General features: G+C 55.8%; 1 protein-coding gene across 1 annotated transcript; it reads left to right on the top strand.

Annotated features, from left to right (window-relative positions):
• The first annotated feature begins 24 nt into the window (after positions 1–24).
• Positions 25–22535, top strand: COL6A1 (collagen type VI alpha 1 chain). The gene is made up of 34 exons (XM_083842764.1): positions 25–274; positions 985–1114; positions 2013–2213; positions 2490–2649; positions 2847–2969; positions 3061–3081; positions 3237–3257; positions 3349–3393; positions 3654–3707; positions 4712–4756; positions 4854–4880; positions 5222–5248; positions 5351–5395; positions 5597–5650; positions 6250–6312; positions 6861–6923; positions 7039–7128; positions 7249–7311; positions 8506–8568; positions 11718–11780; positions 12302–12364; positions 13165–13215; positions 13300–13335; positions 13806–13868; positions 14380–14445; positions 15101–15136; positions 15764–15800; positions 16283–16291; positions 17147–17280; positions 18190–18299; positions 18582–18765; positions 18978–19152; positions 19674–19703; positions 20478–22535. The coding sequence occupies exons 1-34, from the start codon at positions 169–171 to the stop codon at positions 21086–21088; spliced, it is 3069 nt and encodes a 1022-aa protein (XP_083698890.1). The 5' UTR covers positions 25–168; the 3' UTR covers positions 21089–22535.
• Positions 22536–23792: the final 1257 nt, after the last annotated feature.

The raw sequence follows: 23792 nt of genomic DNA, 5'->3' as shown, positions 1-23792 counted from the left end.
GGCTGCCGGAGTCTCCTCCTCGCACTTGCCCTCCCTCTTGCTCTTCCTTCGCCGGGACCCAAGCGCTGAAACCACCTCTGGAGCCCGGCCTCTCCTGGCTGCTGGCGGCTCCTTCCCTTTCTTTGCCTCCCCCTCGCCCCAGCTCGATGGGAATCTGAATCCAGCAAGATGAGGCTGCACGACTTCGTCCTTGCCCTGCTGCTGCTGCACGCCTGCCTCCTCCGGGGGGGCTCCTGGGCTCAAGACATCTCCTCCCGGCTCCACAGGGCTCAAGGTAAGCGGGGGCCAAAGTCCCGGGTGCTCCCCCTGGGGCAGCGGAGACGTGTGGGGGCCACCAGCTTCCCCACGGCCAGCAGTTTTTGGGAAGAGTCACGCTCACAGCGCAGGGCAGCATGTGCCAGGAGAGCATCCGCCAGGCGTGCCCGCTTGTAGCCTTCATTTTGGGCTGGTTCTCCTCAGCCGGGTGCTGTCGGGGAGGGGGGCTCGGGGCAGCCGGAGGCGGTTCAGCTTCGTGCAGGACGTGGGGCCGGGCACCAGCTGCTGAGGCTCGTTTTTAGCTTTGCTCTCCTCTGCAATGTTATTTGTGCCGGGACGTGTTGGAAAAGCATTAATTTCTCGTTGTGGTAGTTGCTGTGAGGTCTTGTTTGTTTGCGTGTTTGTTTGTTTATAAATACTTGTTACTGCCGCTTGTTACTTTACAACTAATCCTGGTATCGCAAGTTTGAATGCAAATGGGGGAAAAGAATGCACAAACTGACGTTTTCCGGATACGTGCTCAGATGCAATCCAGCTCACCATTAATGCCAAAGCAGAAATGCTGAGAAAGAATGATCCTACCCATACATGCATGCTCATGTGTCTTGCGTGGGGATAGCACAGCTACGCTGTCTCCTCCCAGAGCACGTCCTGCGGGTGTGCCGGGGGGCAGCTGGGGCATGGCGAGGGGGGGGTAATGCCAAGCCACACCGCTCTGCCTGCCCCCAGACTGCCCTGTGGACCTGTTCTTCGTCCTGGACACCTCTGAGAGCGTTGCCCTAAGGGTGAAGCCCTTCGGGGACCTCGTGGCACAAGTGAAAGACTTCACCAACCGGTTCATCGACAAGCTGACGGAGAGGTACCCAGCAGCTCCCGCCGCTGCTTCCGAGTGGGCTCTCAGGGCTGTGCCAAGCGGAGGGGGATGGGGATGCTGCAAGTGCTGCAGAGGGAGCAGGAAGAGAGCAGGGCTGCGGGAGGAAGGGGACACCCCAGGGCAGCGGGCTCGGCTCCAGCCCCAGCCCCACCATCGGGTTATTTTGCAGGCCCAGAGCAATGCTCAGAGCCAGGACAATGTGGGAGCTTGTGTGGTCATAGGGCACCCACCGTGCTAAACCTGGCACCCGCAGAGCAAGCCCCCTTGCAACCTCTTTGCATCCCCCAGGCGCTGAACACAGTTTTGGGGGCTCCCTGTGGGGTTCCCTGTCTCCACCCCTCTGTGAGTCCTCACCTACCAGGCTGCTCCCAGCCCACACCCTCACAGCCACCAACCCTCAATCTAACCCTGGTTTCCCCAGGGTGAGGGCACCTGGGGGTGCACCAACCCCAGAGCAGCAGGGTGTCAGGATGGGCCACCCCATGTCAGCACCACGTGAACAGGAGCCTCATGCTTGTGGACATCCCACCAGGCCCCCATCGATGCAGCCTGGCTCCTAAACAAGGAGCTTGGCTTTGTCCTGAGCCCCCTTGTAAGCACAGAGACTGATGGATGGGGTTTCCCACGACCCCCAACATCTCTGTGCCCACCTCGCTGCTCCCCGCTCACTGCAGAGGCATCTCCCTGCGAGGCACCAACCTGCTCACGGTGACACCAGGCATCCGCCACCTGCGCGGTGTGGTGGGCTTGGGGTGCAGTGTGGTGGGCTGGGATGGAGGGGACAGCGATGCTCAGGAGGTCTGGGGACAGGTCCTCATGGGCAGGGAGAAGATGGCTGAAGACGCGTGTCCCGGTGTCCCCACGTCCCCATGTCCCCATGCAGGTACTTTCGCTGCGACCGCTTCCTGGTGTGGAACGCCGGGGCGCTGCACTACAGCGACTCTGTGGTGCTCATCAAGGACCTCACGGCCATGCCCAGCGGCAGGGCCGAGCTGAAGGACAGCGTGTCAGCCATCAGCTACATCGGGAAGGGCACCCACACCGACTGCGCCATAAAGCAGGGCATCGAGCGGCTGCTCATCGGGTACGGCGGTGGGGCCGGGGCCAAGGGTGGGGTGGTCCCAGCGGTGGCACCGTGGTGGGTGGTGGCTGGGACGTCCCCGTGCATCGTGTGGAGCTGTCCCCAGCACGGGGAGGAGGTTACCTGGGCACAAAGCAGGTGCTGGGGTGGAAGGTTGCTATCGAGCTGGCTGCGCTGGGACGAGGCATGCCTGGCCTCAAGCTGGGGCACTGGCCAGGGCACTCCAGCCAAATCTGTTAAACCTTTGCAGCACTGAACCCAGTGTTTAAACCTTTGCAGAGGCTCCCATCTCAAGGAGAATAAATACCTGATTGTGGTGACGGATGGACACCCCTTGGAGGGGTACAAGGAGCCCTGTGGCGGCCTGGATGATGCTGCCAATGAAGCCAAACATTTGGGGATCAAAGTGTTCTCCGTCGCCATCTCTCCCAACCACCTGGTAGGGACCACATAGCAGGGATGCTCCCCACAGCTGTCCTGGGAATGGGGTCTGGAGCTTCCCAGGCTGGGGACAGACAGAGGGCTGGAGGGCTGATGCAGATCCCCAGGGTGGCCAGTGGACACCTGTCCCCAGCATGTCCCCTGGGTACATCCTACAGGAGTGCCCACAGGTCTTGCTCTGCCCCCCACCCCTAGGACCAGCGGCTCAACATCATTGCCACGGACCATGCCTACCGCCGCAACTTCACCGCCACCAGCCTGAAACCGACCCGGGATCTCGACGTGGAGGAGACCATCAACAACATCATCGACATGATTGTGAGTACCGCCTGTCCCCCTGCCCAGCCTGCCCCCAGCTTGGGCCCTCTCCTCCTTCACAACCCCCCTCTCTTCACTTTTTGCCTTGCAGAAAGCCAACATGGAGCAGTCGGTGAGTGTTCCCCAGTGTCCTGTGCCCATCCCCTACAGCCACCCCCAGGCACATGGGGGCTTGGTGGCTCCGCTCTGCCCAGCCTCGGGGCTCCCCCCGAGCTGAGCACAGAGCTGGCGCTGCCACTGACTCTGTTTTCTCCTTCCCTTGGGCAGTGCTGTTCCTTCGAGTGCCAGGTGAGTCAGGCTTTTGAGGCCTCCATCCCTTCCCCCGTGCCCCCACGCTGTGCCTCAGTGGCTTGGTCTAACCCGTGAATCTCTCCCGCAGCCTCCCCGAGGGCCCCCCGGACTTCCCGGCGATCCAGGCTATGAGGTGAGGGATCAGCCCCCAGCTGCAGAGGGACGGGCTCCGTGGGGATGCTCGGGGACCGGCGGGACACGCGCCAGCCCTGCCCTCGGCCCCTCTGGGCAAGGCGGTGGAAACCGCTGTCCCACGTGGCCTCGGTCCTCTGCTCCCCGCATCCATGGGGAATTGCTTCTACCGCCCCCCTGCTCTCCTTGCAGTCCTGTTTCATTCCTGGGGAGGATCAGCTCGCTTTGATCAGCTAACTTTATTTCCGTCCTGTATTTCAGGGAGAAAGAGGCAAGCCAGGTCTTCCCGGTCCGAAAGGAGAGGCTGGAGAGCCCGTAAGTAAAGGACCGGACTTGGTGGCTCTGCTCAGGGGCTTTTTATTGACTTTCAGACAGAGCTCTCAGGCACATCCTCACTGGCAGGGTGATGGGGACCTGCACCCGATGCCAGCCCCCAGCTTTGCACTCCCCATCCCCACACCATCCCCACAGGTCACTGGCCCATACTCTGGCACCACCCCGTTGCCACAGTGGGGTCCCAGCCAGCTGTCCCCGGGGAGATGGCGACACAGAGCTATCCCCTTGCATCGGCCAGGGCTCCCCGTGGGCAGTGTCGTGGACAGCACGGGGCAGCCTCTTCTCCTCTGGTACTACAAGGCTTCCTTGTTCCTCACCCAAAGCAGCTGCCCCTCCTGCAGGACACCTCTCTGACTCACGGGGTGTACCCCGGGCTCCCTCCTGTGTCCTCTGACAACACAAGCACCGCAGTGTTACGGGGAAACCTCCAGTAAATAAGAAGCTAATAGCATAAGGAAACTATTTTCCTCCTCCTCCCTTTTTTACTAGGTACGTTTATTTTGGGAGATGTGTTTCTCCCACACACATGAGTGTGCAGTTACTCAGCATGTGCATGCCTGGTTTGGAAACCTCATGGCTTGCACACATTTTTTCCTTTCCCAAGGATTTTCTGCCCTTCACCTTCATCCCAAATGACATGGCCCCAAGCACCCCGTTTTCACCTCGGGAAGGGCTGGGGATGCTGGAGGTGCCAGCAGGTCCCCTTCACCCCTGTAGGCATCCCATGCCACCAGACCAGACAAAGGAGGAGGAATTCAGAGGAGAGGGCTGGAGGAGGGGGCAGCATGGCCTCTGGGGCCGAGAAGCATGTCCCATAAGGGGGGTCTTGCCAAGAGGTGTTACAAAACCTTGTTTTAAATGTTGGCAAGTGTGTGTGGGACAAGGTGGATCTGGCAGTGGATGGAGAGCCCAGGGGGACCGGCCCCCTTGCTGATGGCTCATGCCAGCCTCTGCCTCCGTAACGCCATGCTTCTGTCCTCCAGGGCAGGCCAGGGGACATGGGACCTGTTGGCTACCAAGGAATGAAGGTACGTGGGGCTGCAGGCTGGCAGGCATGGCTTCTGGATGGGCCACGTGCTGCCAGTGTCTTCATCCTCTGTTTTTCCTCCCTTCTTTCATCACTAGGGTGACAAAGGAAGTCGAGGAGAAAAGGTGAGTGCAGCAAGGACATGGGGGGGGCTTGGTGCCCCCCTCCTTGTCTGGCTGCGCACTGGGGCTGCCTGGCATCGGGGCTGGGTACGCGCCCAGGTCTGTGCATCCATCCTCCCTGGAAGCACCAGCATCCAGCCAAGACAACCAGTTTGAGGCTGATGTGACTGCGGGGAGCAGGCAAGCACCATGCCTTGTGCACTGTCGTGCACAACGGGGGCACCGGTGGTGTGCAGGGGTGTAGGAACACCCACACCTGGGGCTGAGCCGGCATGGGGATGGCAGCGTGGTGAGGGGACGGGTCTGCTCCACGTGGGGCCTGACTTCTCTCCTTCCTTTTGCAGGGATCAAGAGGAGCCAAAGGAGCCAAGGTCAGATTTTGCACCGCTTATTCTTCCCCGTTAATGCTTGGGGTGGGGTGGAGGAAGGGTCTTTGCAAATCATTTCTTCATGGTTTCTTGTCTGCATTTTAGGGTGAGAAGGGCAAGCGTGGGATCGACGGCATCGACGGCATGAAGGTAAACCTCCCCTCAGGGCCCCTTGCTCATCCTGAGGACCCTGGGTTTTGCCCAGACACCTCCCAAAACCACTGTGGGGGCCAGGAATGAAGGCAGTTCCCCATCTGGGGCTCATCCCCTGCAGGGGTGTCCCTGCCCGGGATGCTCAGGGGCATTCTGCAGGCACCACTCACAGCAGCACTTGCTTTGTCTGTCCCACAGGGAGAAGCTGGATACCCCGGGCTACCTGGCTGCAAAGGCTCGCCCGGATTTGATGTATGTACCCCGTGGGTGCCCCTTGCTTGGAAATACTTGGAAATGCACCTCCGCGTGTGCAGCCATCCCTGTGCTCTGCTGGACGCTGCCCTCGTTCCCTGTGCTGCCCGGGGAGCTGCGCACCGCGCGCTGGAGGCAGCCAGGCGTGAAGAGCTGGGTGCCAAAGCAGCAAGCAACTTTAGGCTGCTGTGCCCAGACAAGCAGAAAATCGCGGATGTTTTGGAGGGTGCTGGACACCATTGCTCTGCAATTGTGTTCTTTCACATCTGCCTGCTCATTTCCATGCTCTCTCTGCTCCCAGGATGGCACATCCACAGTGGCATCAGTATTGCTGTGGTCCAGCAACCACCTTTTCTGCCATTTTCCTCAGAAACGCCCTCAGTTCTGCAGCATTTCCCCAAAGCAGCCACTGTCTGATGCACGCAGCACCGCAGTGTCGGAGTGCTGTGCCACCCCCATGTCATGGCGAGCACCCATCCATCCCACCCTCCCCACCGAGGGACTGGGGGCCAAGCAGCCAGGATGCTCTCTCCGTGCCATTTCCTGCAGGTAGTGCTGCTGGATTAGTTTTCAGTGACACTGCTCTTTGTTTTCAACAGGGAACTCAAGGCCCACCCGGACCAAAGGGTGATCCCGGTGCTTACGGACCCAAGGGGGGAAAGGTGAGCCCGTGGTACCCAGCCAGGAGGGCCATGGGGCTGCCCTTGGTGTGCCCAGCCAGGCGCGGGAGGAGCGGTGCTGGGCAGACTCCCACCTTCAAGAAGAAGAAAAAGTCCCTCTCTCTTTCTGGAGACGGGGAAAAACCCATGGGGTTGTCCAGGAGAGGCAGGTGCCCAGGTTTAGCCAAGAGAGGCGGTGACGGACCCATCACTGGCCTCCTCGTGCTGCTTGGGGGTGAGGCCCTGCTGGAGGATGCTGCCCCTCGCCCTCAGTGAGGCCAGGCTGGCAAGACATGAGCTGTGCATGGCACACTCCAGGCTGCTCCTGCAGGTGCCTGCGAGCCTGCCACAAGCAGCCTGAAAATGCTGGGTGGCTGCTCTGAAATGGTGGCTCACACCTGGAGGGGGGGCACGGAGGGACCTGCTGGGGTTGGGGCCCTCCATGAGCTGTGGAGGAAAGGGGGGCTCAAGCCTCCTCAGCACGGGGCCGAAACCCACCCGCTGGTACTGATGTGTCCTTGTCCACCCTGTCTTGTTGTGTCCTTGTGAAGGGGGAGCCCGGGGAAGACGGAAAGCCTGGCCGGCAGGGGATCCCCGGCAGCCCTGGAGAGAAGGTCGGTGTGAGGTCCCCACTCCACTATCAGCCCCAGAGCTGAGCTTGCCCAAGGCTCTGCTGGCACGCAGGACTTTGCTCCAAAACCTACTGATTTGTCTTACTTGCTCGTGCAGGGTGCTCCTGGCAACAGGGGTGAGCCTGGACCCACAGGGGAGACGGGGGACGAAGGCTCCCCGGGCGTGGATGGTCCTCCTGGAGAGCGGGTGAGCACGGGCAGGGGCTGGGACCCACAGAAGAGGAGGAGGGCTGGGGCGGGCGATGAAGGTGGGGTTTGCAGGACCAGGAGTGGGTCCTGAACCTGTGTTCCCACCATCTCCTTGCAGGGCAGCAATGGAGAAAGAGGCCCCCCAGGCTCGCCGGGAGACCGTGGTCCACGAGGAGAGCCGGTAACTGCTCTCGGGGGATAGCTGTGGGCATCTGCGTGCAGACGGGGGCACGTTGGGCAGCCAGGGCTGAAATAGGTGGCCAGTGGCTGCCTTGGCCAGCCTGTGGGCCAGTGGACAAGCTTGGTGCATGCACCTGCCAGACTGGTGGGGACCTGATGCCATCCCCAGCAATTGTCCCTTCATGCTGGTGGCTGAGCAGCAAGCAGCCAAAACCCAGAGCGTGCCCAGAGAGCCAAGAGCAGGCATGGAGCAGCTGGTGGAGAGCAAAGCAGCAAGTGTCCTCCTCGGGGTGTGGTGGGGCTGTGCAGGCACCGGGGACTCAGCAAGGGGGGCACAGTGGCAGGCAGGGTACCAGGGTGAGGACAGGACACCCCTGCCAGGGGTGAGTGCTGTGCCAGCCGGGGGGGAGTCACTAGGAAAGTATTTGTTGTGCCTGCTGGGGCTGAGTCACCCAACATGAGTGTAGGAAGGATGAGCAGGAGCCCTCAGTGGGGCAGGACAGATGAAAAAACACGTGGCAAATGTCGGAGGTGCCAGCATGCCACCACTGCGTGGGGCAGCAGGGCCGGGGCATCCAGGAGCAGCATCTAGGCAGGCGGCCAGCCCTGGGAGAGAAAGGGGATGGGGCTGGGTGGGGTGGGGCTGCATGAAGCCAAAGAAACCAGGAGCTGGAAGCCTCCCCTTCCCTGCTTCTGCTCAGGGAACCACGGCAGCATCACCGTGCGGGGCAGATGTGCGTGGGAGATGAAGGCACGCCAGTGTCCTGGAGTTAAATGGTTCAGCAGACGGTGGGCTGCTGTATTCCAAGTCTTAGTTCAAGCACGAGGTTCAGGAACCTTGCCAGAAACTTCTCCACCAGCATCCAGGGCCCTTTGGAAGTTATTTTGTATTTACTGTTTGGCTTAGGCATATGGGAGCTTCTAGCCTGCAAACGAGAGCTTTGGGTTGCCAAGCGTCCAGCCACTTTCCTCAATGTTTTAAGTCAGGTGTGACCTTCACGGGAAGTTTCTGAACACCTCCCTTCCCAGCAGGGCTGCAGGCAGAGCAGTGCCTTGCACAAAGATGCTTGTCTTGCAGCACATGCTGCAAAAACACCCACGGTCAGGTTTTGCACTGCTGCCCACTGTGTGCAGGACCCGTCACACCCTACGCATGCCCCTCTCTGTTTCTCATGCCCTCTCTGTGTGTTTTCAGGGAGAGTCTGGGCCACCCGGTGACCAAGGTCGGGAAGGACCCCTCGGACCACCCGGTGACCAGGTAAGGCTCTGGATTAGCCTTCTGGATCCCCTGTGGGAGTGCATGGGGGAGCAAGGAGGCTGCAGACTGGGCTTAACTGGTGCCACAGCATCTTGGGGCAAGGTCTTGGCACCTTCCAGGACAGGCAGCAAAGCCAGTGCAGAGGGGCCAGAATCTCTTAAGAGAACCCAGGACATGAACAGAGCTAGAAAATGGAGGCTTGGCTGCTAGGCTCCGGACAGAGAAACCTCTAGGTCATTTCCCAGTTCTGTGGAAACAGATGTCAACACATCTGACAGACAGATTTGGAAACTGGCAAGTGTGAGCTGCAGCAGCGCACCAAATATTCAGGCCTGGGGCCAGACGCTGTTTGCCTTGGTCATGCGAGTTGATAAGGCATCGCATGTGAGCAAGGACAGCCTGGCGGGGCCTTCGCAGTGTCACTGGCACCCTTCACATCTGCAGGCGGTCTGTTCCAAAGCCAGTTGCTCCTCAAGTCTGCTCACTGTGAGGTCCAACCCTCCTGCTCTGGGGTCCACTTGTCCTTGTGCACCCCAAGAACCCACTGGCTTTCTGCAGAGCAGAGCTGGCTACCTCCAGCCTAAGAAGGGCTTCTGCCCGTTGCACAGTTAAAGGCTCCTTCCTCCCAGAGTCGTACTCAGCTCCCAGTCAACTCCTTTGGCTAACTCTCCTCGGAGATAGCACCGTTTGCAATACCTAGCATGGTCTTCCCACCTGAGCAAGCATGCTTTGATAAAACCCTTGGATTGGGCTTTGTGGGACAACTCCCCTCCTACATCATTACAGTTTCAATGGAGCTCAAGAGATAGGGAAGTATTGAGATAAATGTTCCCACTCTGTTGGAGCCCCAAGCGAAGCACGAAGACCAGCGTGTGGACAAAGGTGGTTGACCAACTGTTGAAGAGCCCTGAAGGAGATCTGTAGCATGGGACTGCTGCCAAGGAGCTGCTGTTGGGGTCATGCTGTCCCCAGCATGGACCACCCCACAGCAGAGCTGCCCTCAAGCCTGCCTTGTGCTCGTGAAGAGCACTGAACTCACCCAGAATTGCCCAGATCCTTCTGTCCTCAGCTGAGCTAAGTTCTTCCACAACCAAGGAGTGTCTGGCAGCACCCAGCTCACTGGATGCTGAGGTGGGAGGTGCTGCTGGCTGGAAGGCAGCTGCTGGGTGTGTGCGTGCAATGGGCTGGTGCTGCAGGTTGGCACCAGCGGAGGAGGAAGGGCCAGAGCTGCTCGCCTTGAGGAGGGAGGCTCACTCCCAGTTTGAGGCAGAAGAAAACAGAGTTCAGGCAGAGATGTGATACAAGCCCGGGGGTCGAAGCGATGAGAGCATGCTGGGGCACCAGGCTGGGCAAGATCCTGCCTCCAGCCCACCGTCACTGGCAGGGAAGAGAGGAAGGAGGCTGTCACCCGGCCTCCTCTCCCCAGAGCACCGAACTCCGGCCGCACGCCTCTCAGAGCCACAGCAGCAGATCGGGTGCCTTCCCCAGAACTGCGGCCGCCCCAGCACCCCTCTCACTCCAGGGAGATTTCAAGATTTCAAAAACAGTTGCAAAGCAAAGATGTTTTTTTCCATAAACCAAGGAAAAAATGTTTTTGCTTGGCCAAATTAAAAATGAATGTGTAATTGGGCTTGGGCAAGGGAAGGACTTTGGCATACGCGAGTGTTTTTCAAGCCATGTTATCTGCAAGCTCTGGCTCTCTCTAAGGAGAGCATTTCGCTTGGCAAGGAGAAAGGGTTCCCACTAACCTGTGGGCCCTGTTTCACCCCCCTTCTGTCTGAGAGATGCTAAAGGTCCGTGCTCTCGTCCCTGACCTTCTGGGCAGGTTTGGTGGTCCACCTCCTCCTGGTTGTGGTGCCCATTCCTCCTGCAGTTCTTGTTGCACCCACAAGGAAAGCGATCAGGGAGCTGTTAACGACTTCCCAACCCCAAATCCTATGTCTTCACAAAGCCCTACAGGGCTGCAAGGGGTTTGGACTTGTTTGCTACACAGGCCACCTACAGCCAATGTGAGCCAAGTTTGTCCGGGATCCAGCTTTGGCTGATGTGAATGGTCATGAGCTCCCACCCCTCCCTCCCAGCTTTCCCCTTTTGGGGCTTTTGTGCAGATAAAAGGGTCACATGCCTTTAGGCAGCCTTGTGCTCTGCACTGCACTACGTAATTTTGAAGTCCTCTGCGTGCTGTTCCTTGGAAGAACGGTGTGTGAAGAGGAGCAGGAGGGGCAGCTGGACGGGACTTGTGCTTCTTCAGCTTCTGGGTGGTGACAGACAGCGGCTGAAAAGCTGGGCTGCACTGAGCAACATGCAAAGATAGCGTCCTGCTCCCCAAAAACCTTAGCAGTAGAGATCATCTCTTCTGCCTCCACCAGCCGTGGACTGGCCACACACCAGCTCCGCACGGGGCTGCCTTGCTCGGGCACTCGGAGCTGCATTGTTACCCAGCCGTGACCTGCCATCGTTGCCAATCTCCTGGCAAGCAAACCATGCAAAGCGCTGATGGCACTGAGCAGAAAGTGAGGGGCCTCCCTGGACATCTTTTGGAGATCTTAAAGGCAAAAAAAAAAAATTATCTCCCTGCCTTCTTTCCTCATGCCTCTTGTCTCTGGATGTCTCTGGCCAGCCCTGCAGCCGGTGGACAGAGGGGCCAGCGCCTGTATGGGTGTGGCAGAGTGACAGCTTTGCTCTGCTCCAGCAGATGCTGCCACGGCTCTGCAGCCTGCTGAGGACAGAAGCTCCCCACAGCCATGAAAGGGCCTCCGTCAGCCTGGCCGCCATCAGGCAAGTCCAAGGCATAGGCAGGGCCCCCACAGAGGAATGTCCGTGACACCTTCAGGGTGATGTGACCCACCAAGGGTCGTTCTCTGCCCAAGGGACACCAACGCGATGCCACCATGCAGCCCACTGCTGGGAAGTACCAGCCTGCCTCCCCCAGCCTCCTCCCCGCCAGGCCTCCCTCCTGCAGTACCTCCGCACCATGCTGACCCCCACCAACAGAGCCTTCCTCCTCCGCGGAGGGGACCCCCGAGGAGTGCGAGGCAGGGGGTGGCAGCTCTCACCCACCACACTTCGAAATGAGAAGACCAGCCCTTCCCAGCATGGGCAATGCCAAGGGCAAAGCCTTGTGGTGAGAGCTCTTTGTGTTCTCCTAGGGTGAACCTGGACCACCAGGACCCAAGGGCTACAGGGGAGACGACGGCCCCCGCGGCAATGAGGTCAGTGTTGCTTCATCATGGCATCTTCTCGGGAGGAGGGAATTAAGGGAAAAGCAGGAGATGCTGCCCGTTAGGGCTGTCCCCAGCTCCCACAGGTCTTAGGAACCCTTTGTGGGTAAAAAGCTAGGTGCTAGCTTCCTGTCAGACACCTCAAGGCATTTTGTGGTGGGTCTATAAGGCTGTGACCACTTTTTTCCTCACCTGCCAGAGGACATTCCAGGGGGATGGTATGGCTGCAATACAAGTGTCGTGGCTTCACCTTACAGTTTGCCCTTCCTCTGGCAGAAGCTAGGGGTGCAAAACATCTCCTGTGATGGGCTTGGGCAGCCCATGCCTGCTGTGCTTGAATGAAGAGGGCTCCTTCCCACCTCCCAGTTGTGTTCCCAGAGCTGGTCTCAGGTGGGAAGCAAGGGACCATAGCACCACAGGAAGACAGTGGTAGCAGGTTGCCTCAGAAAGCATCATCTTCCCAGCCCAAGGGATGGTGAACAGCGCTTGACTGCTCCTTTTGCTCCTTCCAGGGCCCAAAGGGATTGCCTGGAGCACCTGGGTTGCCTGGAGATCCTGGCCTGATGGGAGAAAGGGTGAGTGGTGTTTGTTTGTGGTGACTGCATGCAACATGGAAAAGGTCTACAACTGGCTGGTTGCACACAGCATGGTCCGGGTCAGAGAGGAAAGAAATAGCACTCATACACAGCTAAGATGTGTTGGGAAAAGTTGCAAGCAACTTCCTTTGAACACATGTGATGCACATCTACAAGCTCAAGGAGCTGTGACTTGGGATGCACTTTCCAGCAGCGGCCCTTGTACTGCCCAGTGTTCCCAGCCTGTGATCGTATCCCTGATCTCTGAGAGGCACAGTGTCACCCCCAGAGCTTCTGGGGCCTCCCTTTCTCCCTGCCCCAGCTCGCTCTTCTCCTTTTTCCTTTAAATTAAAGAACTAGATTTAGTCTTCAAGAGATGTACTGGCAGTTCGTGTCCCAGTTCCTCCTACCCCTGCTGAAGTGCTCTCTGGGTGTGTAGATGGGAAGTGGAACCGCAGAAAAACTGGTTTCTGCCCCAGAGAAAAAGAGGTAGGAAGAACAGTATTGGGCTGGATTTAACATGAAACAAATTGGTATTTCTAGATACAACTCTGCAAGAAGAGCAAAGAGGGACACCGCTTCCCCTCAGTGGTTTGCAGGTCACACAGGCAGGATGTCCTGCCTACCTGCCTGCACCAGCATCCAACCCACCCATCACATATTTTTTGCACGAACACTTTGCAGTGGTGACTGGCTGCCCAAAGAGGGCAGGATCCTTCTGCTGTGCTATCCAAGGGGTCTGCTTGTGTGGTGGTTTTGCCATTTTACATTGTCTCACCTATTCCTCTCTTCCTTCGCAGGGAGAGGATGGCCCTCCTGGTAACGGCACGATCGGATTCCCAGGCGCCCCTGTGAGTTTTATGTGCTGCTTTGAAACCACAATACCATTATTTCTGCTTGCCTGACCTAAAATACTTCCTTTTATTCATTCCCAGGGGCAGCAAGGAGACAGAGGGGACCCTGGCATTAATGTAAGTGTTGCTTCCTCCTGCACCTAACAGAGATCACCCTGGCCAGTGTCTTCTGGTGGTAGTTTGGCTTGTAGAGCCTCTACGCCTGCTGCATGGTGAAATGGGCCCCCTGAAGCAGCCTGCTCACCCAGAACCCTGTTTATCTTATGCCCATCTATCCCTGCAGTGGATGCTTCCTGTGGAAGTGTCCTGCCTTGGTGCACTGGTCATAACACCCAAGGACAGCAGCCGGGGTAGAGTGCTCTCAGATGTAGCCCTAAAGGCAGCATCTGGGGTTGGAAGTAGCTATGACAGCAGCTATGACAGTGAAAGCCACCTAAGGAGGTCTCTCATTTAATAACACTGAAATTTGATGCTAGGGAGCCTACAGATAGCTCTCTGCCTCCTCCCCAAGCCAGCTCTCACAAGGTCCCTGCACCAATCTCACTAACTGCTTTCCATACAGGAGCTTCTTCTCTGTTATTTTTCAGGGAACAAAAGGCTATGTCGGTCCTAAAGGTGATGAAGGGGAAGCTGGAGACCCCGGCAACGATGTGAGTAACCTTTATAAAGCTGTATGATTTTTCTATGTGAGCACGGTGTAGGAGTTTGTGGCTGGGTCTAGAGCTACCTTGCGTGTAGGCAAGAGCCCATCACGTTTTGTAAGACTGCAAGCGCCCTTTGCTGCTGCGCAGTATCTGATGGCAAGTGGAGCTCTCTCTAGATGTTCACTCTGCATCCTACAGCCTATTGCTACCAAACCTCCAGGTCTGTTAGGCTGAGGCGGCTGTCAGCTGCACTGGTGTTGTATGCTTCCAGATAGCACTGATGTTTGCTTTCTGCTGCACCGTTGTCCCCCATGGAGAGAGATTTTCCTAGTGCCTGTCCCAGCCCTCCCTTGTCCCAGCAAGTCCTAACTTGCTTGCTTGGTTGGGCACAGCATTCTCAGTTAACCTTTTCATGGTAATATTACTAAGTAGGGTTCAGCAGGCATCTGGAAGGGGAAGGTGCTGGACCTCACTGTGACACATGGATTTGTGATTTTTTTTTCTGTTTTAAATCCAGAACCTAACCCCTGGCCCCAGGGGCAGCAAAGGAGCGAAAGGCCACAGGGGTCCTGAAGGCCCCCCGGTAAGTAAGGATCCTGGAAGGGCTTGCACTGACCAGCACAGCATATATATGTGACCGTAGGAGACTTGCTGTGCCTGGCCCTGCTCACAACAGGGCAAAGCATCTGGAAAACCTGTGCATGGGTCTCTGAAATCAGCAGAAGGTGATTGCTCCACTGAATGGAGCAGAGTCCCTTCTGCAGGCTTTCATGCTTATCCCAAACTGGGGCAAAAAGCATAGCTGTTTGTGCTTATCGTGAACAAAGCATTCTCAGGCAGCCAAGATCGGTGAGGGCGAGGCACCAGACTGCGAAGTTTCAGAGTGGCCACCCTGAACGCGAGAGCATTTCAGGCCGTGTTAAGTCGCTGCTTGCTTGTGTTGGCCTGAAGGCTACAGGAGAGGCAGCTCCAAAGCAAAAGGCACCCATCAGCTGGGTGCTGTGGGGGCAATGCAGAGCTCAGCAGACACACAGTGTGTGCGCTCACTGCCTGCAGCACACTTGGAGGCAGGTCGCCTTCTCTGTGAGCAAGCAGATGTACCTGCTCAAAGTCCAGGATCTGGGAAGCCAAGCAACTTTTCCAGCCCCTGCATTGCTTGTCAAGATATTGTGAGCTCTTGATGAAGATAGGACTGCCTGCTCTTGTAAATGCTCTAACTCAGTGCTTCTGTTTGACAGGGACCGCCCGGACCTGTGGGACCTCCAGGACCAGATGTAAGTGGGACAGAATCAGGGCACTGCTTGCTTGCTTGGTCTGTGCTTCTGGAGACCGCTGCTGGGGAGCCTTGTGCTCCCAGGCAAGGTGGTGTCTGCCCCTGTCACTGTCCTAGTGAGGCTCACTGGCCAGATTTCCTCCTTTCCATCACCAGTGAGTCCCCTCTGCAGTGTGAAAACTTCAGCTCTCACAGAAGTGGGAAGACTGGTATTATTCCCAGTTTGGCCATTCCTCTTTGCTTTGATGAGTGCCATGACGTTTGCCCACCGAGCAAGGACATGCTCTGACCATGGTGTCACCAGGACTCAGGTCTCCCCACCTTGTGGTAAGCTCATAACAAGAGCAACCACCACAGATGGAGGAAAGGTCCAGCAAGCTGGGTGGTGAGCTGGGACTTTCCATGCAACTTCTTCTGCAAGGGCAGTGTAATGGGTGCACTTCACTGCTGGCAAAGCCTAGCCCTTGTCTGCTCCAAGGGGAGCAGCCCCACTTGCACATCACTAGTTCCCAGATCAGGATCTGCTTTGAAGGCACACAGCAACAGCAGGGGCAGTGGGCAGCAGCACTTGGGGGCCAGGCAGCTGCCTCTGCCGATACACAAAGAGTTTCTTCATCTCTGTTTTCAGGAATGTGAAATCTTGGACATCATCATGAAGATGTGCTGTGAGTATCCCTGTGCTGCTTCCCCTGCCCTGCTTGGCTCCTCGCTGGGTGAGGGGTGGCACCCAAGCACCCCAAGGCCCCCATGTCCTGCCATGGGGGAGCTGCAGCAGGGACTTGCCGCAGGGGGGTCCCAGCCCTCGGCCAGTAACAAAGTGCTGGAAGAGCACAGGGTGCTTAGGGGACTGGATGTGAGCTCTACACTCTAACAATTTACTCAGTCCCTCCAGGATTTCTTTATTTAAGTAAGAATACAGTTGTGTGTGCAGAAACAGCTCTGCCTTGTGCAGTGTTTTGGGTCAGGCATCATGACCTGGAACAGGAGACAGATCTGGGCATGCCAAACAGGAGGGAAACCTCTGTGAACGAGCAGGAGCCTGGATAATCTGTGTTGCAGAAACACAGACCTGCAGTCTGCATTAGTGTATGAAAAATCTTCATCTGCAACATTTTAATGGTCTCTCTTTCTCTCCCTTCTCCTCTAGCTTGCTGTGGTGAGTGTTACTTGGCAAAGTTGTTCTGCAAATGTTTGCTAGCGCTTCTCCTTGCTTCCTCCTCTCCCTTTCTCTTGCCTTTTCCCCTTTCCTTGCCTTGTGCTGTGGAGGGATGGTGGGAGCCCAGGAGGACTGAGAGGGAGGGAGGCAGGGGAAGGCAGTAAGCCCCCCTCCAAAGGCTGCTGTGGCTGGTCCTACAGCCGTGGAAAACGGTTGTGGAGGTGCCCTGTGCCAGCAAGGCTGTAGGCAGATGTTCTCCACCCTTTCTGCAGTGGGGAGGGAAGTCAGTTCAGGGCATGGTGTGGATCCAGCTCTGTTGCTTTCTCCCAAATCCCACACTGGTCTGCAGAGAAATGTGCCTTTTTTTTTTTTTTTTCCATGATACTGTCTGGATGGGTAGGGTTTGCAAGCCAAAAGCTTGAAGCAAGGTTCCAGGGTGCGTGATGTCCTTCAGCCACAGGCAAGAGGGGAAAGCAAGCTGAGTCAGCCTCCTCCAGCTCACCACTGTCACCTCTGTCCTCCTGGGCTGGGCAAGTGGAAGGAGTGAGGAGGCTTCTGAGGAAACGGGTTTTGGAAATAGTTACTGGGCCTTTTATGGGTACTCACAGCTTGGCAATGTTACGTGTCTTACAACCGGTGCTGAGAAAAAGTAGATGGAAAAACTAGTGAACTGACTCTCAAAGCTCCTATGCAGCTATTTTGCCACTTAATTTTGCACTGGGCTTTGGTGGGTCCACTCAGGACTAACAGCAGACATCAGCTTCTTGCTTGGGCATGCCCCCTTGCAAAGCATGCTGCTCTGAGAGCAGCTCAGAGAGGAACCACAAGCCTTTCCATGCCTGTGCTTTGCTGCAGAGTGCACGTGCGGTCCCGTCGACCTCCTCTTTGTGTTGGATAGCTCAGAGAGCATTGGCCTGCAGAATTTCCAGATTGCCAAGGATTTCATCATCAAAGTCATTGACCGCCTAAGCAAGGATGAGCGCGTGAAGGTGAGATTTCCTCCGAGTGCTAGGATACATTTATTTTTCACTGTACTTGGAAAAACAGGGAGATGCCTCCACTCCACAAGAGCCTCCACAAGGCTCAGCTTCAAGCACATAACCAGGGTGGGTCTCGATTCCTCCCAGATTTGTAGGAAGAGTTCGCAGAATTTGTTGTCCCAAAATACATGTGTTTCACCCTCTCTGGGCAGCAAGACTCTGTGGTAACTATCAATTATTCCTCTGTGCCCTGGAACAGACAGCTCACTGTTTGCCCAATCAATCAGTTTCTTGGTCTCTTCCTTGTTCTGATGAGCATTTCAGGTGGCTGGAGTAGATCACACACGAGGTGTTGTAGCCCCCAGGCAGCCTTGCCTGCCCCCAGGTTTCAATTAAGGTTGCCAGTTAAGTACATTAGTAAAAGGTATCTTTGCAGCCCAAAAGAGTGATCCATAGCACATGGGCTGTAAATACATGATGACCTGCTCTCGGACATGTCTTTGGGTGCACACGGGTCTCTGGCTGGTAAAGAACCAGTAAACAGCCTGAAACATTAGCACTGGGCAGAAAAAACTACTATTTAAGAAAAAAAGCATGTCTGCTTGTTTTTGTTTGTTTGTTTGTTTGTTTGTTTGTTTTTGTTAAAAAAAAAAAAAATTCTATTCCTAGCCAGCCAGCATAGCCAGTGGCTTGTGTTGAGACCACTGAGATGGGAAACCTGGTTTTGGGTCTTGTTTCACTGGGCCCCACCTGCATCTGCTTCTGTAGGGGCTCCTGTCTGGAATAAGTAGTGCACCCGAGGAGCAGCAGCAGTGCCCACCGTGAGGACATTGAGCATGAAACTATCAGCAGGTTTCTGAGCCCTCCAGGGCCCCTGGAGGTACCTGGCCCTAAGTAGCTTCTGTTTCTCTCCAACAGTTTGAGCCCGGGGAGTCCCGAGTGGGCGTTGTGCAGTACAGCCACAACAACACGCAGGAGCTGGTGGCCATGGGGGATGCCAACATAGACAACATCGGGGCACTCAAACAGTGAGTCTGTAGGGTCTTGGCACACTGTGCTCATGTCCCATCCTCCATCTCCAGGCCAGCACCACCTGCAAATGCAAGGATGCTGCATGTTGTAGTGGATGGTGGCTTTGTAGGTTGTGCTGAGGCCAAGGAGCTTGCCAGTTACCTGCCCAAAGCCCCATGCAGGCAAGATTTTGCCCTGCCTTGCAAGCATGCCGGTGTGTCAGCGATATGCGTGTTCCCAGCTGTCCCTGTGATATCCATGGGGCGCGATGGCAGGCTCACTGGTGTCTGTGCTTGCAGGGCAGTTAAGAACCTGAAATGGATAGCTGGGGGCACCCACACGGGAGAAGCCCTGCAGTTCAGCAAGGAGAACCTGCTGCGGAGGTTCACCTCCAACAACAATGTGGCCATCGTCATCACGGATGGACGCTCAGACACGCTACGGGACCGTACCCCACTGACCTCTCTGTGCGAAGTCACCCCGGTAAGGGCACAGTGGCATGGCGGGGCTGGCGGGGAACACCCACACAGTGGCTGTGCATCAGAGTAGCGGAGGCTCCCTGGGGGTCTTCACGCCTTTGCTACCCAAGACAGGGCACGGAGGACATGTGTCACTACAAGCTGTCTCATGCAGTGATGGGCATTCAGGATTATGGATGCATTAGGCGCCAGTGATAGACTCTAACTTTCCCGCAGGTGGTTTCCCTTGGGATAGGCGACATTTTCCGGAACAACCCGAACCCAGATCAACTGAACGACATCGCTTGTTTAGGCATGCCTAGAAGACAAGGACTGTCCATTCAGAGGGACAACTACGCCGAGCTCCTAGATGACTCCTTCTTGCAGAACATCACCTCGTATGTCTGTCGAGGTGGGTGAAAACCCCTTGTGGGGGCAGCTGGGTGTGTGGGATGCCATGGCCCCAGGCTGTTGTCTTGCTCCTCAGCTCCTAGAAAGCTGCAGAAGCAGTAGGCCTCTGGCCGGAGACAATAAGGACCATAGTGAGGGTTGTGGAAGCCAAAGAGTGAGGGATGAAAGCTGACCTCCCTGCTGTCCCCTGGTCATGCTCTCAAGTTGTGCTCAGGCATTGAGGGAAGAGAATGATATTCAAGGTTTAGTTAATGAGCAGCAAGGATGTCTCGTGTCTCAGAACACTTTGCAGCCATATCCAAGTCCTCACCCGCTGCGGGACATCTCTGTCCACAGCATTTTTCAAGCACACACCTCTGCACTCTCTGGTGCACACATAAGCTTTGCACAACTCCTTGCACAATGTGGCTGCAACTGAGGTGAGCATTTTTCCCTACTCTTGCTCTGTGGGAAGCTGAGCTACAGAAGAAGCAATTTTCCTAGGTGAGCTGCTAACATTACTCTTTTTAATTTTCTTAACAGAGAAGAAATGTCCGGACTACACCTGCCCAAGTGAGTACCTGCTCTTCATGCCATAAAGCACACAAAGGGCTCGTGGGTGCTGTGGTGTGGGAATTGGCAGCTGGTGTGCATAGGAACGCAGAGTCTGGGCTCTGCTGCAGGAGCAAACATTGCCAGGCACGCAGAGGGTCCCTCGTGGACACCCCGGCCCAAACACCTGGGGCACAGGGGTGAGAAAAGCCTGGACAATGGTTTCTCTGGTGCCTCAGGCCTGGATAGGAGCCCGTGCCAGATTTAGACCTTGCAAGCTTTAGATGAGGGAAGTAATGAGATCTATTGTGATACGGCGGGAGGAGCACACAGGAAAATCAGCACTGTGGCAGGATATTTGGGAAAGGTGGTTGAAAAGGGAGGAATGTAGACAGATACATCTCAAAGTCAGAAGCATATACAATCATTAGACTCATCATGGAAACAGGCCAGCCTCAGTAGATGACATGGTTCTCCAAGAAGGGACAGTGTAAGTCAAGGAAAACATCCGCTGAATTAAATAACAAGAGTCACTAGATTATCTAAGCCAGATAAGTACCTGGGAATGCAGCCTGCCATAAACCAAATAAAAGAAAGAATGAAGGGGTAAAAGGCCAAGTGTAGGACAGCATTGGGGTAGGGGAAACCAAGGCAGCAAATCCCCACAGGCTGGGGATTTCCTAAGTCTAGCAAAGCAGGAAGCGTGTGAGACAGCTGGTGACTACACCGGCTTCCCACGGGAAGAGGTGGGAGGAGAAGAGCAGCGTAACAAACCCTGGGTCTGTCCCCATGCAGTCACCTTCACCAACCTGGCGGACATCATGCTGCTGGTGGACAGCTCCACCAGCGTGGGGAGCAAGAACTTTGAGACCACCAAGAATTTCGTGAAGCGGCTGGCGGAGCGGTTCCTGGAGGCCAGCAAGCCGGCCGAAGACTCTGTGCGCGTCGCGGTGGTCCAGTACAGCGGGAAAAACCAGCAGAAGGTCGAAGTCCCGTTTCAGCGTAACTACACGGTCATTGCCAAAGCCATCGACAACATGGAGTTCATGAACGATGCCACAGACGTCAACGCTGCTCTGGAGTACATCATGGGGCTGTACCAGCGCTCCTCCCGTCCTGGGGCAAAGAAGAAGGTGCTGGTGTTTTCAGACGGCAACTCTCAGGGGATCACCGCGAGGGCCATCGAGAGGACTGTGCAGGAGGTTCAGCGGGCTGGTATCGAGATCTACGTGCTGGCCGTGGGCAGCCAAGTCAACGAGCCCAACATCCGCGTCCTGGTCACAGGGAAGAGCGCAGACTATGACGTTGCCTACGGGGAGCGCCACCTGTTCCGTGTGCCCGACTACACCTCCCTGCTGCGTGGCGTCTTCTACCAAACTGTCTCCAGGAAGATAGCTGTTAACTGAGCAGCCGCGCGCGAGTTTCTACCAGGACCGTGCCTGCTTCTCTCTCACCTAAATATGAAAAACAACAAGAGCAAAAAAATTAACAGTATTCTTGACCGACCTGAGGAACTCATGTCTATACAGATAGCTGTCGTGCCACAGCCTGTCTGTGCACAGTCCCCTTCCTTCTCCACCTGCTTCTTCATCTGCACTTCTTCCTCTTAGCCTCAAGCTGCCTCCCTGCCCTGTGACTGCCCATGCCTTGCTCCCTGCAGCCGGCAAACACCAGTACACCTAGCAATAAGCCCCACCAAAAGCAACCTCATCCCACTGTTTTTTGCCAAAAAAGAACCAGGATGAGGAATGTTGCACCACTAAGGACTTGCTTGGTCTTGCAAGGTTGATTATGCCCTTTTTAGATACAGGGTTTTTTCTTCATTTGCCTCTTTCATTCATATGTCAGCTGAGTGCTTGCCCAGCTCACAATGGTCCTAACCCAAGGCCGTGCTTCAGCACTTCAGCAGGCTTTGAGAGGGGATCGTTGTCCCAGCTGGCAAGCGTGATTCACATCTCCCCGGTGGGTGGGAAGGGCTGGACTTTGTTACCTGAGCCACCCGCGCACTAGGCGGTGTTGGAAGCATCTCCAAGCACCTCCTGTGCCACGGGATGGGACACAGACCCCCCAGGGATGGGCTGGAGATGAGTGGTGGAGCCCACCTCAGCGCTGACAGTCCCATCCAGAGCAGGGACCTGCGCACCGGCTGAGAGAAAGGTGCACAGCAGCCACTGGGGAGGGGGGACCCACGAAGAAGCTACAGAACCGCGCTCCTTCACTAACCAGTTTCATGGTCCTACCGCGAAACCAGGAACCTCATAAGTAACCTGATGACTTGCGTTATGGTCCAAACTCCATGCTGGAAAATCTCTCTGAGCCCAGTTAGTGGGATTTTTATTTTTATTTTTCAAAAGTGCCAAGCTGTCTAATTCCCAGCGAGCTCCCTGTGGGTATACTGTTTCTGTAGGACCATCTAGGAGTTAGACACTTAGGCCCTAGGGAAGCCCACTAGCTGTACTATATATTGAATTAGGGCCTACTCCACAGCCCAGCCAAGTCAAGGGAAAGGCTGCCGTTATCTGCCAGGGGCTTTGAATCACACCCTACAGATATACTGACAAAGGTGCTATCACTACATGGGTGATGTGGGCCCTTGGTGTTTACACAGTTGTTTCCACGACCGCACTGAAGATGTGGTTTGGCTGGGTGAGATTTTGTTCAGTGCTTCTGTTGGTGCTCTTGCTATGAATTCATGCGCTTCTGAGAAAGCAACAGTGATTGCCAGGTATTGACATCCCAAACTCTTTATTTTGTATCCAGAAATCCATTGTACAAGTTACTTTTATTTTATGCCTGTGTTTTACTAAAATTGTCCACTTCAGAAATTTGTCAAATAAATTGTTTTCCACAGTCTTGTTGGAAGCTTGTCTGTCTTGAATTTCAGAAGCTCCTGAATGGTTTTAAAGCCACTCAGTGAAATAGGGGCTGCTGCGATCTGGGAGGACTTCAGCAGAACTTCTCAGATGAAATTATAAAGGACAAAAGAGAAAATTGCTTTTACTTCACAAATCTGGATATTATCGAGCGCTATGGATTTGGGAAATCCTGTGATTTATTTTAATCTATGGATTAGTACATTTGAAAATGGTATAGAAAAGTACTGAGCTCTGAAAAGAAGGGAAATGCTTATTCTTCTTCTGGTTGCAATGTGCTCTGTGACGTCTCACAGCCTGTTCCTAAACTGCACAGTTTGGTGCTGTTTTCCAGCAGACCATCCTTCACTGGTGCAGAGATGGAGACCATCAGGTGAAAAAGTAATCCGTGTTTGCTTTCTCCTTATGTTTGAGGTCTATTCTTAGTGCCTCATTTTCCGGGCAGGTGGGGACTCTGCTCGACAGACAGGGCTTGTGGTGAAGGTATTGAACATCTCATCCAGCTTTACCAGCCTTGGTGCTCCCTAGACATTTGTTTTACAGCCAAAAACAGCTCTAAAATGTGCCTGTCTTGGGGACAGCTGTATGTCCCGGGGGCTCATTGTGACCTTTCTTTTCACATGCACCCAAAGCCACTCACTCCCCAGGCACCGGGCTGCATTCATGTCATGTTTTTGCAGCAGAGAGGCTCTGCCTTGCTCCCTCCCTTGTCTCACGTTCTCCTCTCAGCCATGCCCTCTTTTGGCCAAGCACCTCGGCTGATGTGTGCAGGGTCCCTGGCAGCGCTGGGAACACCTTGGACACAGCTGGAAACTCTGAGGAGCACCTCTGGGAAGCCTCCAAGTGTGGCTGCATTTCGCGTGGTGCCCTCTCTCCGGAGGCGTTTGTATCAGATGTCCTGCCGTCCTCTCCCCAGAACACTAGGAAAAAAGCCTTCACGTCTGCACTAATAAAGGCTGCTATTGTAGCAGAAGTATTCCTTGAGGCCTGCCATCATCCTCCGCATGATTCACTGGCGAAGGAGGGGAGCAGGGTACAAAGACCGCATCACCTACCCACTGCTGCCCGTGGAGCTTGCTGGGGGGGCGGTCAGAGCAGAGGGTGGGCAGGAGCCAGCACCAGGGATGGCAAGGAGCAGGAGCAGAGCTGGGGGCTGGGAAAGGCCTAACACACACACACACACACACACACCGGGCTCCCTCCCTGCACTGATAGGAACCACATGCTCAGCCGCAGC

This window comes from Anser anser, assembly GCF_964211835.1.
Source record: "Anser anser genome assembly, chromosome: 6".
NCBI lineage: Eukaryota > Metazoa > Chordata > Aves > Anseriformes > Anatidae > Anser > Anser anser.
This window is presented reverse-complemented; position numbering and strand designations above follow the sequence as displayed.

What these genes read in the sequence shown, in the direction of transcription:
- COL6A1 (XM_083842764.1), top strand. Translation starts at nt 169, where the DNA reads ATGAGGCTGCACGACTTCGTCCTTGCCCTGCTGCTGCTGCACGCCTGC. An exon ending in AAGGAAGTCGAGGAGAAAAG is followed by an intron (nt 4,881 to 5,221) that starts GTGAGTGCAGCA and finishes TTCCTTTTGCAG; the next exon opens with GGATCAAGAGGAGCCAAAGG. An exon ending in ACGGCCCCCGCGGCAATGAG is followed by an intron (nt 11,781 to 12,301) that starts GTCAGTGTTGCT and finishes TGCTCCTTCCAG; the next exon opens with GGCCCAAAGGGATTGCCTGG.